Source organism: Phyllostomus discolor, chromosome 4, assembly GCF_004126475.2.
Source record: "Phyllostomus discolor isolate MPI-MPIP mPhyDis1 chromosome 4, mPhyDis1.pri.v3, whole genome shotgun sequence".
NCBI lineage: Eukaryota > Metazoa > Chordata > Mammalia > Chiroptera > Phyllostomidae > Phyllostomus > Phyllostomus discolor.
In genome coordinates, this window is record NC_040906.2 from 101,373,272 (window position 1) to 101,389,077 (window position 15,806).

At 54.4% G+C, this 15,806-nt stretch overlaps 1 protein-coding gene across 32 annotated transcripts in view; it reads right to left on the bottom strand.

Moving 5' to 3' along the window:
* BIN1 (bridging integrator 1) overlaps nt 1-15,806 on the bottom strand; it is a 54,389-nt gene that overhangs the window by 11,900 nt on the left and 26,683 nt on the right. For 21 of the 32 annotated variants that reach the window (XM_028508792.2, XM_036023688.1, XM_036023685.1 and 18 more), the window contains 9 exons: nt 14,379-14,459; nt 10,013-10,067; nt 9,699-9,793; nt 9,392-9,487; nt 8,210-8,317; nt 7,269-7,361; nt 3,495-3,580; nt 3,246-3,321; nt 1,770-1,852 (listed from right to left, as the gene is read on the bottom strand). In XM_028508792.2, coding sequence (XP_028364593.1) covers nt 1,770-1,852; nt 3,246-3,321; nt 3,495-3,580; nt 7,269-7,361; nt 8,210-8,317; nt 9,392-9,487; nt 9,699-9,793; nt 10,013-10,067; nt 14,379-14,459 — 773 coding nt within the window. Of the gene's footprint in view, nt 1-338; nt 384-1,769; nt 1,853-3,245; nt 3,322-3,494; nt 3,581-7,268; nt 7,362-8,209; nt 8,318-9,391; nt 9,488-9,698; nt 9,794-10,012; nt 10,068-14,378; nt 14,460-15,806 lie in introns of all 32 variants that reach the window. The other 11 variants (XM_028508802.2, XM_036023684.1, XM_028508793.2 and 8 more) reach the window with 3 other exon arrangements.

Below are 15,806 nucleotides of genomic sequence, written 5' to 3' on the forward strand. Positions count from 1 at the left end.
GCACAGCCCTCCCTGCACTGCCCAGGCCTCCTTCCCGGTGACACAGTCCACCTGCTAACGCTCTGAGTCCAGCCGCAGCTGGCACACATGGGTCTGCAAAGGCAGGTGCTAAACTGAGCCCAAGCTGTCTGCCTGCCATTCCCCCCATGACCCCTCTGCCTTGCCCACAGCTACACACGACACCACACAGCACCAACCCTGTGGGCAGCACCACACACAGGAAGGCAGGTTAGGAGTTAGTGGCACCCTCAGAGAAGGGCATGAGGCGCATGCACAGGGGCCACCAGCCAGGACGCTGGCCTGGGGTGCCTCCAAAATGCAGCACTCACTGCCAGTACCTGTTCTTCTTTCTGCGCAGTCGGGAGAACAGTTTAGTTTTCTTTCTGTGGGGACGGACAGGATGTGGAGGTCTTCATTTGGGGGAAATGTGTGGTGAGGGGCTGGCCTGTCACCATCCCCCATCAGCAACCCCTAACAAAGGGGTTGAGCAAAGAAGCAATGTCTCCCCCAACACCCAGGGGTTGTGAAGAGGGCCCAACACTGCCCTTGGGCCACCATCATCCAGTCCTGAACACTGCCCCCCCAACACTGACCTAGGCATGCTGCCAAGGTCCGGCCCACGGGAGCTCCAGGCCCAGAGGAATGGGACCAGGAAAGAATGGGGTCAGCTAGCCTCATGGGGCCCTGGAAGAGGAGGCAAGCAGGCCTCCTTCGGTATAAGGAAGGCTCACAAGACCTCATATCCCTCGCCTTTCCTCAGAACGACTAGCCCCTTTGCCACAGAATGGCTGACTGAGGGCAGGAGTGCCCAGGATGACGACCACTTACCCCTGCCCTCACCCCCAACCTAGATACTTCCACCATGACCTCAGTTAAGCCATGCCGTGCAGCACAAGGGGTGGCAGGTCCTCCCTCCAGAGACCTGAGAAATCACCTTTGGCCTTTATTCCACTCCACCCCCAGCACTCCTCAGTCCAGGGCACTCTCTGGGCCCCTCTGTCTCACATATATTTTATTTTCAGGGGAGAAGAGGGGTAATGATATTCACTGAATGCTTCCTTAGTCCTACATAACACCCCAATCACCCCAAGAAGCAGAAACAACCACTCCATTTTATAGACGAGGAAAGTGAGGGTGCCTGTGCTCTCCACATTGTGCTACAATGGCCAGGGCCAGAAAGGAAGGGAAATCCCAGATTCATTATAATTTCCCATCAGGAAGGGCAAAGACAAAGGGCAAGACCTTTCGTCTCCTGCCTCTTCCTTGCCCCTCAGGAAACAGGTGTCTTCTCAGAGGCAGCAAGGTAGGAGGTGACCAGGGCTGGGCTAATGGCAGGAACAAGGATACCCTTGCAGGTGTGCAGAATGCCACCATCCTGGGACTTGGGCTTCCTGGGAGCACAAGAGAGAAAAGATTGTGCTGCCCCTGATCTAAGAGGACTACTCACTTTCCAGAAGGCTCCATACCTGTGAATCACTCAGTTCCCCCTTACCCTCTCCCAAACCTACACAGGCACCCTGGCTGTTCTGCTCCACAGGAAGTGAGATTCAGATGCCGTGCAGACTGCTGAGGAGTGCTCCTCCCCTGATGGGAGACACAGGGAACGGCAGTGGCCTCGCCTGCTCCTCTGAGCACAGGGAGGCCAAACCCATGGGACCACAAGAAGAAGGTTTGTGCCAGCCTTGCAAGAGCAGCAAGCAACAGAAGCCCACCCCAAGCCACACCTCCCACACCCACCAGCAGCCTGAAGGTCAGTGGACATCACACACCTGGGCTGGGCCTTGACCATGAAGGTGTTGCTCCCGTGCTGCTTCTCCAGGCTCACCAGCACATCATGGAGGTTCTGGTTGAGCTGCAGGAGGGATAGCAACCAGGTAGGGGGGCCTCTGGAATCACCAAACAGCCCCAATCTCCCCAGTACCATTTCGCTTCTCCCTTATTAATCACTTCCCTGTCCCCCTGTCCCCACTCCTCCTTCTTCATCAGTGGGACCTGGTTTCCAACACACCAGGAAACCAGGGAGAGCAATGGAGGAGGTGGGATGCTTTGCTAATAGTTATTCTTCCTGGGGACCATCTTTCCTTTTCTTTCTACTTATAGGGATTTCCTAAAATTCCACATAGAGGTTATACTATTTTTAAATTTTTAAAACTATTTTTGCAAACTAATTGTTGATCCTACTTGTTAAGATCATTTTGCCAAGATGCTTCCAGGTCACAAAACAACTGCCAGATTCCACCAAATGTACAGGCAGGAGAAGAAAGAGGTTTATCCCATGCACATAGTGAGTTTCTTTACTGAGAATATTTCCCTCTTTTTCCTGGCTACTAGGAAGCTCAGAGATTAATTTCCTTCCTATTTCATATAAATATTTTCTTCCCCAAGTCACCTTTCTCTGCCTGTTCTTTAAATTTTCCGAAGCTGTCTCAAGTCTCTAAAGGGAAAAAGTAAAGAAGAAAGGAAAGGGACAGCCGAAAAGGGAGGAAATCATCCTCGGGTGTCAACTCAGAAAAAGCCCCAAGCTTGCTTTTCCACCTCCTGCCCTGGGCCTGGAATCTACCACCATCACTTCATTCCTCTGGGCCCAGGAGACAAGAGTCAGATCCACCCACTTGCACTGTGGGAAAAAGCTGCCAAGACTGAGTTTCTTCAAGTCAGCTTTGAGTTTAACTGCCAGTTAAACTAAAATGAAAATAACACAGCATAGAAATGTAAGCTAATCAGACCCTTTCTTAAAGCAGATTTGGAGGATAAAGACATGTTTCGATATCTTAGGACACATGAAAGAACATTAAAAACTGAGAAAATCCTAGCAATTTAATTATTATTTGCCTACAAATTGGGACCACCACCATTTTCTAACACTGAGCTCCCTGAACCAAAGTTGTCTGAGAACACATTTCCAGTGTGAGTGGGGTTGGCTCTGTTCAGGCAGGAAGAGCAGGACCGGAGCCAGGCGAAGAGTAGGGCTGGGAGCGGGGAAGAGTAGGACAAAGGCTGGGGCTAGACCTTCCAGCTCTGATGACAGCCTGCCTGCCTCCCCCCGCACACCCAGCAGTTCCCACTGGGCAGAACACTCTGAGTGCAGGGACCTGAGGGAGTGCTGTGGTCAACAGTGTGTGCAGAACCTCAGCAGGGAACAGAGAGCTCATTATCCCCTTCTGTGCCTCTGACCGTCACCCCAAGCAGGGTGTATGGAGCAAGGCCCAGAGTCCCTGAGGCTCATGCGAGTCACCAAGGCCTACCTTACTCATCTCCTTGTGGAAGTTTTCCTCCAGGCCTGCGATGCTCTGAAATGTGTTGACATAGAAACCTACACGGCTGCAGTGGGGGAGGGAGGCAGACAAAATGAACATGAAGGTCAGGGTGGGCAACCCTCATCAGAGACACAGCCCTGAGACCACGTGGGGCACCACGGGCAGACATGCAAGACAGAGTTGTGCAGACTCCTTGGAAAGGAGGCTGAGGCTCAGGTACCACCTTCTGGCCCTCACCTGTTCCATAGAGATGGTAGCTCCTCCTGCAGGTCCACATTCATCTCTTCAAACACCTTCTGGGCTTTGATGAGCTCCTCCTCAGCCTGAGGGGCAGAACCAGTCACTCCTGCTAGGCCCCCATCCCAGCCAGCCGAGACCAGGCCAGGCCAACCCCTCAAGACCTGCCCCCCTACCTCCCACCTAATGGGCTCAGATCAGGGGTCTGGGTTAGATGGAGGTGGACTTGGATGTGGATACCTGGGCAGACCACCCCTTATGGCACCTGGGGACCTTGCAGCCAGGACCTCAGGGGCTGCGCCAGAAAGGGGAGAGCCGAACAAAAGGGAGGGCCTCTCTGTCTTGCCCTGGTAAACCAGGAAAGAGGTGAGGGATGAACAGGGCACAATAAGAAGGTGCAGACATGGGGCCTAGGGTGCTGGGCAGACCCAGACCCACCAAGTGAAGACCCTGTCCACTTACCCATGAACCCCTCTGAGGCTAGGTGTCAGCCTGCTGCCCAGCTCTCTGGGCCTTGCTCTCCCCTCAGAGTATTCCTTTCCTCCTGTCTCAATGCTGCCGCCTACTCAGTCTCAGCCACCAGCCTTCAGTTCACCTCCCTGGGACAGTCTTCCCTACACTCCTTCCACCCCCCTAGCATTCTTTCCTCGATCACCTGTCCACTCTAGATGGAGGGCAAGGCCAGGGAAGTATGGAACTGGACAGCTGGGCAGGGTGCCTGAGTCAACTTCCAAGGCCTTCCTCTTCCCTGGGCAAGCCCTGTACTCTCCAGCTGCTTAAATCCACCAAGCAGTAGTGCTGGGCCCCATCACAGAGCCAAGAATGGAGAGAAATGAAGCAGCAGGAGCCCCTTCTAAAGGTGGAGGGCCAGACAAGGCTGGAGGTGAGTCATAGGACTCCGCCCCAGAAGCAGCTCTGCCAGCTCATTCTGGAGGGCACTGATGGAAATAGTGATTTGGGGAGGAGGTAACTCGGATTCAAGGTCTGAGTCATGGCCCAGGAATGTGGCAGGACCCACCCAGGAGAAAACTTCCCTCCAGAAGAAGCCTCAAATTCTCAGGCCTCTAACCAAGGGAGCCAACTGGTCTGAATGCCAAAGTGTCACAAAGCATAAGCTTTCCCCTAGTCCACCAGGCTGGCCCCCCCAGTGTCAGGCACTGGGACCAGCCCAAGTCAGCCTTGTCTCCGCTATGCCCAGAACTGAGCCTGGTGACTTCTGGGAGGGACTGGAGGAGAGAGGGGTCACCATCTCTCCCTACTACAGCTACCTTCAGGTTGTTGGGACTTGCTAGAGTGAGCATGAGCTCCTTGCCTAAGTTTTTACAATGTAATTTAAAAGTTAAAGATAGAATGAGGAAAAAAAAAAAGAAATATCTCCTTAGACATCCATGCCTCAGCTGCTCCTGGATGGATTAGATCTGGTCTGGGTACCCTGTGCCTAACTGGGGCTACTGATGATGGTTTATAAAATCCACAAAGTGAGTGACTCCCACACATCTGGCTGTGAGCACCTCACACTGTCATGAATGCCTCCCACCCACAACCAGGAGTCTGACTCCAGACTCATGTGCCCCAGGAGCCCACCTCGACTAACCCAGCTCCTGTGCCTTCAGAGACCGCCTCTCACTAAGGATTCAGCCTCCACTCCACAACGCTGGTCCTGACTTCCCAATAAACAATCGTGACCATGACAATGGCACAGCATCTCCTCACCATGTGCCAGGGACTGTCCCAATATTCCAGCAATAGTGCAAGAGCAGGGTGGCTCCATTTTAGAGTTCCTGGAGGTCAGAGTCTAAGTCTTTTATTCCTTCTGAGTCATGTTCTCATGTCCTGGATCTCTGAGAAGAACTGGGTGGCAGGCAGTACAGGCGAGCTGCCATTGTGGGGGAGGCCTTGTATCCCTGCCAGCTCTGCTACATGCTGATTAATAGACATGGACAGCAGACCCAAAATTGGCCTGCTTACTGCATGCCAGACCACCCAGGTCCTGCAGGCAAGTTTTGGGAGACTATGGCAAGTGTGAAGAACAGCTCAAAACTAGCCCTAGGGGTACCTAGAGCTGGTCAGCTGGAGGGATCACAGTCTCACAAGGTTGCACTGTCTCCCCAAAGTCAAGGTGGCCCCAGGTCCCAAGTACCCAGTTCACATCCAGCCAGCTGCCCACAGAAACCTGGCCAGGCATGAGGCAGGGTAGGAGCCGGAGGATATGCTCAAATAAGAATTGAATCCAAATGGGAAAGCAAATTTGGCTGAAAGACAAAACATCTGCAGTCCAATATCCAAAGATGACATCATGTGCTTTAGCCTCCTCTGCTGCTCCCCAAGGGTTGGAGCGTGGGGCCCTCCAGGCAGGATCCTCAACTGCACACATCCCAGGAACCCAAACGCAGCCCCAGGCCCCACCCCAGGCCCTGCAAGCTCTTGGGGGTACCCCTACCCAACAAAAATGTCCACCTGGCCTCCTGCCAAACTTTTTTCAGAAAATTATACAGAAACCCTGTCTCTAGGTCAGTGGCCCTATTCCCCCTCCAGCCAGAGTCCTAAACTCTACAAAAGGCCCACTCTAGCCCCTCACTCCTCCTGCACCTCCTGCAACAGAGGACACAGAGGCCTATCAAAACCTCCCTATGCCATCTCCCTCAAACCCTGTATATCCTGGGTCACCCTGCCCTCAAAAATCAGCCCACAGCTTTGGCCTAAAAGAATCAGGCAGCAGGTCAGGTAAAAATTGGGCCACAAGCCCATGCTGAGCCCAAAGCTCCCATATCACCGGCATTCAATACATGTAAGTTGGAGATGATGAAATCAGAAGGTGCCCCCTCCCCCAAAAAATGGGGCAGCTGCCCAGAGAGAAGCCAAACCTCCTGGGTTGGGCCTATTGCCTGCCCCCACCCCAAAACTATGAAAATGAAGGGGTACTAGAGTAAGGTCAGTTTCACTGAAGAGAAAGCCACCAGGCCACTTCTCTCAGAGTACTGTGTCCAACAGCCCCTGGCCACACCCAGCCCATTCCAAGAGCAGGGCCTGAGAAGACTGAAGTATTGCCAGAGCAGCAGGATCACGTAGAAGTTTTGTACCAAGAACCTCCTCCAGGACCATTGTGGCGCAGACTGCCCTCCATGAAACTCCCAAAGGGCAACTCCAGGTTTCAGGGTACCAGCCCAACTGAGAAGCCCTCCCAGTGTCCCCTCCAGGGGCATCATTGGGACTCACAGATCCCAAGGTTCCCCATGAGCCTGGTCACCTGTGGCAGGACCAGCCACATGGAGCCCAGGGCCAGTGAGCTAGGAAAATGGCCCAGCGGCTAGGCCTTGAGTCACGTGAGCCCCAACTCAGGCACTAAGTATTTCGGGGACACTGGTCAGGAGACTTTGCCCCTCTGCAGGTTTGCTTCCTCAGTAAATCCAGAATCACCCTTACAGCTCTTTTGAGGCTCGAAGGGTAACACATGTCAGGACAGTAGCCCTCACAGAGGACAAAGGGTTCCAAGGCATTCCTGGGCTTCTGGACACTAAAATTTCAGTCTTAGGACTACCAGAGACCCCAATGCTGAGCAACAGACTCAAACCCACCCCAGCCAACCAGAGTCTCCAGCCCCTACCCCCTCCTGTGTTTGAGATCAGGGAACTCTCCCAGCACAGGAATTTGAAACCACCCCTGCCTCCCGACCCAGGAAGAGGGCTGAGCCCTCCCCAGCCAGGCAGTGCAGCATAAGGACAGGACAACAGACCATAAGATGCCAGCACATGCAAGGTTAGAAGCCAGCGTCACCTGATTTCGGAGCAGGTTAGTTTGAGCTACAAGATGAGCCTGCAGTTTGCCTTGGCACCACTGGGGGGCGGCTTTCTCAAGCAGCGAGACAGGCTGGTTGGGGGCAGGAAGGTCAAAGGCAAAGGAGAGTGGAAAAACAGGAGGGAAATGGGGAGAGAAACAGAGACACAGATATTAAACACCAAGTCCAAATGTCCCAAACGTGATAACAGACAAGCTGGCTGCCCCTCCAGGGATCCCACCACCCTCAGCAGGCTGAGAGAATTAAGTGAAGCCCCCAACAGGGCACAGAAGATAGTGACATCCAACTGCAAAGCAAAATGTGAGAATTGTTAGCAAACGCAGAGGACTCAGCAAGCAAGATCTTGCTCTGGGCTGTGGTGGGTGGGGTTGGGAGACTCACCCTCAGGGCTCTGGGGAGAATGTGGCCAGCTCAAGTCCTGTGCTCCCCCACTGGCTCACACTCCTACACCTCCAATCCCCAACCCCAACCCAACTGTCTTGCTTGTTTCAGCAAAGACAGGGTCACATCATATCACATGACAGAAGTCTACTCAGAGCATACCAGACCAGGTAGAGCCTTCCCAGTGAACCCCAATCCTGTTCTTCTCCTGGAAAGTGCCCTTAGACTGAATGGAGTGGTCAGGAGCCAGGGCAGGCACCAAAGAATGAGCCAGAGGTAGGCCCTCTCCCAGGGGACCGTGAGGACCTTTCAGTCACCCACCCCAGCTCTGGGACCTGGTACTAGTCACAGTTGGAAACCTTTCCATAAAGGGGCTTGAGCATTCCCACCCCCAGGGGAGTGTGAGAGCCAGGGTGCAAAGGGGCAGGTAAGTGCAGCCCAAGAGGGTGGCTCCCTGGGGCCTGCACACATCCCCACCCCCACCCCCACCTCCACTTTGTCTCCCAGAACACTGCCCTGGTCCCTCTTCAGCCCCTACCTTGGCAATTTTGACTTCATCCTTCTTTTTGGCCACTTGGAGAGACTCATAATGGTGCCGTGCACTGTCATAGTCCACCAGCTTCCGCCCTCGCTTGGCAATGCGCGACTGGGAAACAAACGGAGGAGGAGAGGGCTGAACAGGTCCCAGCAAAGGGCCTGCTGTGATGCTGACCCAGTTGGGCCCAAAACAGTGGGGACCTAAGTGAAGCCAGAGGAGCCATGCACAGGCCCCGGGCTCGATAAGAGCGTGCTTCAGAGACCATTGCTCAAACATTTCTGGTGGCAAAGATCTCACTTCTTCCAAGCAATGTGTCCTCTGTAATCTTTTCTTATTAGAAGTGAAACCATTTCCTTGCAAATATTAACCCATTTGTCAGTACCCACCAGCCAATACTGTGTCGGAGGAGCCTCTTCCCAAGACTAGCCCTCAGATCCTCAGGGATGTCTTCTGGGTTCCAGGTTTCTCTTCTCCAGGGCTACCACCATTAGGCTCCCTTCCACACTCACCACAAGACACCTTGGGAGCCTGAGGCATCCACACTGGGTGGCTGAGAGGGCCAGCAGGGAGCATGACCACCAGTGGATCAGGTTCGGCATGACAGTCACCACCTGGGCTCCAGACACCCCTTCTTCCATGGCTAAAGCACCCAGGTCCCACTGACCTCAGTGGAGATGATGGCACACTGACAATTCACAGTACATACCCAGGCCCAGCAGAGGCAGCTGTCCTTTTGAACATACACAATCACACAAATACATTCAGATAAGCGTGGATGCACAAGTATGTATACATTCTCCTCTAAGTACACACAGCCTAACACAAGACACCTTTAGACACAAATGTCAAGGCCTGACATCCCCTTAAAACATCTTAACAATTCCACAGACTCCACAGTGCCTCAGCCACACACATGTATAGGCACCATGGGGCGTATTCCACTAGCCCAGAGACCCAGTGGTATAGGGCTCAAAGGTGCCAGTTCAGAAAAGCCCAGGTCTGGAGCTGGTAGGCTAGCCTCCGCGGAAGCAGCCCTGGAAAGACAAGGTACCCAGTGAAGGGGATGCTTGCCTTTAGGGTAGAGTCACAGCAGGGCCTGAGCCAGCCCTGGCTGCCTCCATCCCTGGCCCATCTCCCTCACCACCTTCCCTGCACAAGCTGGCTAGCTCAACAGTCTCTCACCTTGATGTCAGGGAACTGACCCAGGTACGTGTCCATGGTCAGGAGTGCCTGGTCCACCAGCTTCTGGTGGTAATCCATCCAGAGCAGGTCGTTGTTCTGAAGAGGCAAGAGCACGTGAATGCACCACTGGGGCTGTCAGCCACCCCAGCCCGCAGCTCTTGCCTCCCAGGGACCTGGGGATCAGCTCTTGCCCCATCACTTCAAGGGTCGGTGGCTTCTAAAAACCTGTTTCTTCATCTGTAAAATGCGCTGGCAGCTGGGGCCAGCAAGGCCTTGTGGGAGGGCCGAGCCACTTGCCCCCGCTCACCTCAGCAATCTTGTTCGCTTCGTCCCTGCCAGGCCAGTCGGGTTCATACACCTCCTGCAGACACTCGTTCAGCTTTCTGGAAGCCTCGTGCATGGCTGTGAGACAGAAGGGCCATGCTGCAGCTAGGCCATGGGGACCTAGGATTGGGGGTCCCCCAGAGGCCAAGGAGGTATGTGGGCCTCTACAACAGTCCTCACCCCTTCCTCACAGACCCTGACACCCTTCCTGGCTCTTTATGCATCTGCTCCACATGGGGAAGGCCCCTCCCCGCATCCTGTGAAATCCCGCCCACACAGGCCAGGTCTGCTTTTCACCTTTGACAGAGGCCAGGTAGGTCCGAAGATCCTTCTGCAGCCGAGTGCCCTCATTCTGCAAAGAGAAAAGATGAGAACAAGGTGAGGACCTGAGGGTACACCCTGAATCCCACCCTCTCCTTCCTGTACTTCCACAAAGACTAATTAATAAAGGCTGTCCTCATCAGTACATTAAGAGGAGTAGAGAAGAGAGATGTGTCAACACCTCTGGGCTGGGGCCTGGCACCAGCTCAACTCAGAGCAGAGCACCTGTCACCTCTCTGGCCACAAACACATACTGAGCACCCACTGTGTTCTCGGCACCATCCCTGCTGTAGGAGCCATGTGCCTGAAGGGACATTCATCCCAAGTTTGTCAGCACCTGTCTGTCTCCTCCAGGCACTATTTTCAGCCCTCTATGGAAGTTAAGAAGACAGAGACCCCTCCATCCTGGACAAGACACTGAAGACATGGTTGAATGACACACACATGGCAGAACACACATGTATGATGGAACTGGCATGCAGAAGCCCATCCTCATGCAACCACAGAACGGGTGACCAATGAGCACAGAAACATGGGCGAGGGTCAGGGGCAGAAGCACCTTGTTCCAAAAGCTTAGGTGTGCCCAAGACCAGTGGGCACCCACTTCAGCGTGCCAGGCAGAGAGAATGGCTTGCTGGAAGGGGATGGCCAAACCAGGGTGCAGAGAAGTGTGGGGGTCATGTCCAGGGCTCTCAGGGCACTGGCCCAGCTGACAGGGAGGGCATAGGACGTAAGAGGGGGAGTGGGCCAGGTAGGGAGGCTACAATCACGCTGGGCCTCATGTGCCAGGGGTCACACTTCCAAACCCAGCTTCTCTTCCTGCCCAGCCTCCATCATCTCACTCCCCTCCCTACCAGCCCCCAGCACCTGTGTGTACCATACCCCAAGGAAAGGGTCATCCATGGCATGGGGTGCTGTGCTTGCCTGGGTACCAAGCAGTACCAGGGCCCCTTGTGCCTCCCAAACAAGGCCACACTGTGAGCAGGCACGTGGGACACAGATGTGCAAGGGGTGGCCCAGAGTCTGCCACCCACATGCAACTGCAGCTGGGGCCCTAAACCAGCTTCAAGGTCAGTCTCCAGGGTCAGACACAGCCCTTCACCATCAAGCTGCTCCTGCAGAGCAGTGCCCAAGCCTGCCAGCACAGAATTCATGTGCTCACTTCCAAAACCGCTCTGTCAATTCTCTAGAACTGCCTAGAGTTCTAACATATTCCTTGCAGAGCAGCTGGGGGAAGGACGAAGTTCTGGACCCACTGCCCCCTCGGTGGGCTCTCCGGGCTCCAGAGTCTGGACCGGCACCACAGCCCAGGACCAACACCTACTATAGCTCTATGGTGGCAGCTCAGCCAGCACCCCACATCTACACAGTACCTCTCCCTCCAAAGAGTGCTCCCCACCATCCCTGACATCAGCCCCCACAGGTGGCCTGAAGACTGAGCCCCATCTTCCCAGTGGGTCTGAGGGGTAGGGGCATGCCCTCCTGCATGCAGCCCCTCTGGCTCCAGCTGACTTTTGCCACTGTGCATCAGTGTCGGTGGGTCTTCCCTCCCAGACTGGGATGCCTACTTGAAGCAGAGCCTGGGTGGGCCCTAAGGACAAGAAGGATAAACAGACAGCAAGGATGAGTCCCTAGGGTACAAGCTATAGCTGGCCCCTATGAGAAGGTTTTGGCCCACCTGAAGGACCCTGGATGGTTTTCAGGACTGCCTGAGCTGGGTTTACAGTGCTCAGGGGGGAAGGAATGACAAGAGGCCTCCAGGATTTCTCAGCGCAGGCACAGAGGACAGGGGTGCTGTGGCTAGTACTAAGTGAGCCCCACAGGGGCTGTGATAACAAGTGACACAGCAGGGTGACCTATACCTTCTCCTAGGACCTACCTCAACAGGAAGGACTAGGAATGTGCTTCCCTAAAGATCATATTACCCACTACCCCAGTCCCTCACTAGTGCTGGGCTCACTGTGCTCGGAGTTCAGAGATGAACAACAGGAGGATGCTCAGCTTTGAGGCTCCCCATGCTCGATCTCCTCCCTGCCATTCAGAGAGTCCCCCCCAGCCCTGCAGGCTGGAAAGGCTAAGCCCACTTCAACACCCTAAGTTCACCCCCTGCAGAATAGTGACCCTCATACCTTTGTAAATCCTGACACCCACCCCCAGGGCCCAGTCACCCCCACACACCAATCAAATCCAGAACCGACTGGTTGCCTAAACCCCCAAGGGAGGGTTACCCCAAGCCTCAAATGAGAACTCAAATTTGCCCCCTCCTGCTAGCACCCTTAGCCCCTGAAAAGCTGTCCACCCCACCAACCTGAAGATGGAAAGAGTGCCAGTTAAAGTGGCCACTCCATGTCCACAGCCAGAGACCCACTAGCACACCTTTGGCCCTGGCCTCACTGCCCACCCCTCTGCCCAAGGATCAGTGAGTGACAGCTTGCCCAGAGCCAGGGGTGCAGAGGCAACGGCTCTGAGGAACAAATGAGAAGAGCAACTCTCTGGCCACAGAGCTGGGACCAGGGCACAGAAAACCCCAGCTCCCAGACTGCATTTTCGTCACCTTCTACCAAACAGCCCACCCTGCTTGAGACAACCCCATGTCCCAGCACAGGCTGCAGTTCAGGCTGCCCTAACATTTGTCTTCAGGCAGTTAGCTGCCCTTAGTACTGGCTCTAGCTCCAGAGTGGGAGCTCGAGAGTAAGCAGATATGGATTTAAACTCCTGAGCCCCTACACCTGCTAGGAGGCCTTGGAAGAGCTGCTTAATCTCTCTGAGCCTCAAGTGCCTAGTCTGTAAAATAAAAAGAATATTAGCATCCAGCTCAGGGATGCAAGGCTCATGTCTGTAAAACACACCACAGGACCAGGTCCACAGTAGATACTGTAGTAACAACAATCACTAAATGACTGTCAGAGAAGTATCCCATAACTGAGGAGGACAGATGAATAGAGGACTTGTCCCATGGGCTTACAGGAGACAGAATCAGAAGGAAAAACTTCAGGTTTCTTGTTCAACCATCTATTTCACAGTCAAGAAAACTGAGACCGAAGGAGCAGGAGCTCACCCAGGGCCACAGAGGCAGTCTCTGCCGTGGTGCCTACCGGGGCTGTGAAACACACCCTATGACTGGTCTGTGGGACAAGCAGCCATGGGGGCACCTACCCCCACCCTAGGAGTCTCTCAGTCAAGCTCCTGAAGGTGGACTTGGCCTTGGGCCCTCTGCCAGCATGTTCACCAGGCCCTGGCTAGGGAGCTGTCAGAGTTCTCCAAAAAAGACCCCTTTCCCTGGGTCCCATTCCAGCTGTAGAGATGGTGGTGGGTGCTCACCTGGCCCCCTTCCTAGCAGAGTTTAGACCTTTCCCTCACTTCCCATGCCCACTTGCATCCTTATCGCCTCCTTGGGCGTCCATCTCCATCTGTCACTCACTGGGGCACAGCTGCAGAAGCCAGTCATGACCCAGCTCTCTTTCCTTCCCTACTGCCTTGGCCCTTACCAGGGATGGGATAGTCACAGGGTCCTCTCACTGCCCTTCTACTGTCTCAGACACAGCTGTGGCTTATTTGGGACTCTGTGGGGGAGTGGTTTCAGAGACAACCCAGTCACAGCATCCAAAGCCTTTCAGGCAGAAAGTCCTCCCTTGTATCTAAGCACTGCCCCCAGGCTGCCACGTGACTGAGCCCTTTTGTAACTGGCCACTGGCCTCCAAAGGAACCTGGTAAGGAAGCCCTTCAAGTCCTTTGCAATCTCTGAAAGCAGACAAGTATGGAACTGAATCCACCCCAACACTTGGACAGCCTTGGGAAAATTATCTAATTTCTCTGAGCCTTGAGTCTTTCCTCTACAGAAAGGGAACAATGATACTGGCTGCCTTATACAGTTGTTGGGAAGCAGCCACGAGCCATCTACAAATGGCTTAAAGCCAGACACAGCTGATGCTCAGCAAGGATCCAAATCAAATCCAGTCTGTTCTGCTCCCACAGTAAAGCCTGCAGATGACCCTTTCCTTACACGTTTCTGTAGCTCCCACTTGACATGACATTCAAGGTTGTCTAGAGTCTGGCCACAATCTATTGTCTACTTTCACCCAATCCCCACCATCCCCCCCCCCACCCTTTCTATGTCTCACCAAGGACCTCATGTATACCCCTGTCCTTCCTCTTGTCCACCATGGTCCATGTCCAGTGCCCGTGCTCCCTCCTCCAGAAGTCTTCTGTGACCTTGCCAGCCCACATCAATCCCCTTCTCCAATCTCCCCTACTCCACAAATTCAGCTTTTGATAGTTTCCACCTGGCAGCCACAGTCCCTTTTTCACAAGCTCCCTAAGGCCAAGGGCTACCCACACTCACCAGCTGCTTGTTGAAATTCTGGACGCATTGTTCAAACTGCTCATCCTTTGTCTCGTCTGCCTTCCCCAGCTTCTGGAGGACCTGCAGAGGCAGAGTGAGAAGAGAAGAGTGTTACCTTGAGAAAGAAACTGGCCAGACCAAGAAGGCCCAGTCATCAATACTGAAGGCCTTTCCCCACTCCAGCCAGGGTCTGAGAGGCCCCAGCCAATATCACCAGCCCAGGGCACTGGGACCATCGGAAGGTCTCATGGCTGCTATGATCCCCAAGAACAGCACTGCATCCACAAGTCTTGAGACCTCCCCATCCTTTCTCTAAGGCTTGCCCATCAGCCAAGAGGAGGAACTTAGGACAGGCCTGCTGTAGTGACTGAAACCAGGAGGAAGGGGCTTCAGAGACAGCAGGAGGAATCAGGCGCCCCTCCTTGATGATCTCACACTGCATGCTGGGGTGCTTCACCCGAGCCCTGGCAGCTGAAAAGTGAGCTAAAAACCAGGGGTGGACCCACCTCCCCACATAGCTCCATATCCTGGGCCCAAGGCTCCTGAATCCCAGAGGGAGAAGCAGAGCAGTGCCCTTCCCACCCTCTCACCCAGAGGGAGAAGGGCAGCCGGGAGTGACCAAGGACTAGGCTCTGTGTCACTAGGAGTCACCTCCCAATCTGACTCGATTTTCAGATATCACCCACTCTAGCCACCCGCTCCCTTTTCCACAGAGCAGCAGGCCTCCCTGGGCACACACACATAGCCCCCACCGTCTAGACACCATAGCCACATGCTGGAGAGGAGGGGAGGGCAGAGGCAGAAGGCACAGGTAGGTAAAGGGAGAGAGAGAGAGAGAGAGAGAGAGAGAGAGAGAGAGAGATCCTAGACCAGGAGAGGAGCCTGAGAGGAAGCACTGAACAGAAGGGCTGGCCTGTCAGGTTCTCCCAGATTCCCCACTCTGGGGTCCTGTTTCCCACAGTCCCAGGGAGGAGGAGGAAGAGAAAGAGGCAGGGAGAAGGAGCGGGGAGGGGAGGACAAGGGAGGGGAGAGGGGGGAGAGGGGAAGAGAGGCACAAAATAAAGAGGCAAAGAGAGGGGTGAAAACCATGGGAGAAGAGCAGAGAGAGATAAGAGATAGTGGTTCGGAAAGGTGATGCTGAGGCAGAGAGGGGTTGGGGTTCACAGGGAGAGAGAAGCAGAGGCCAAGACGGAGACAGACTGCCATCTACAGTGCAGGGCAGGACCTCCATTAAGCAGCAGAAGAAAACACTTAGATGTTCAGTAGAGGCAGTGGCCAAAACCCAACAAGAATGAGAAGAAAACAGGTGGTGGTGAGGACGGCAGGCAGGGGGAAAAAAGCTGGGACAGGGCAAGGATGAGTATCAGCAGATGGGAGCAGCAGAGCCAGCCCAGCAGCTGCCTGAGGACAGAAGGTCCTCACCATTTT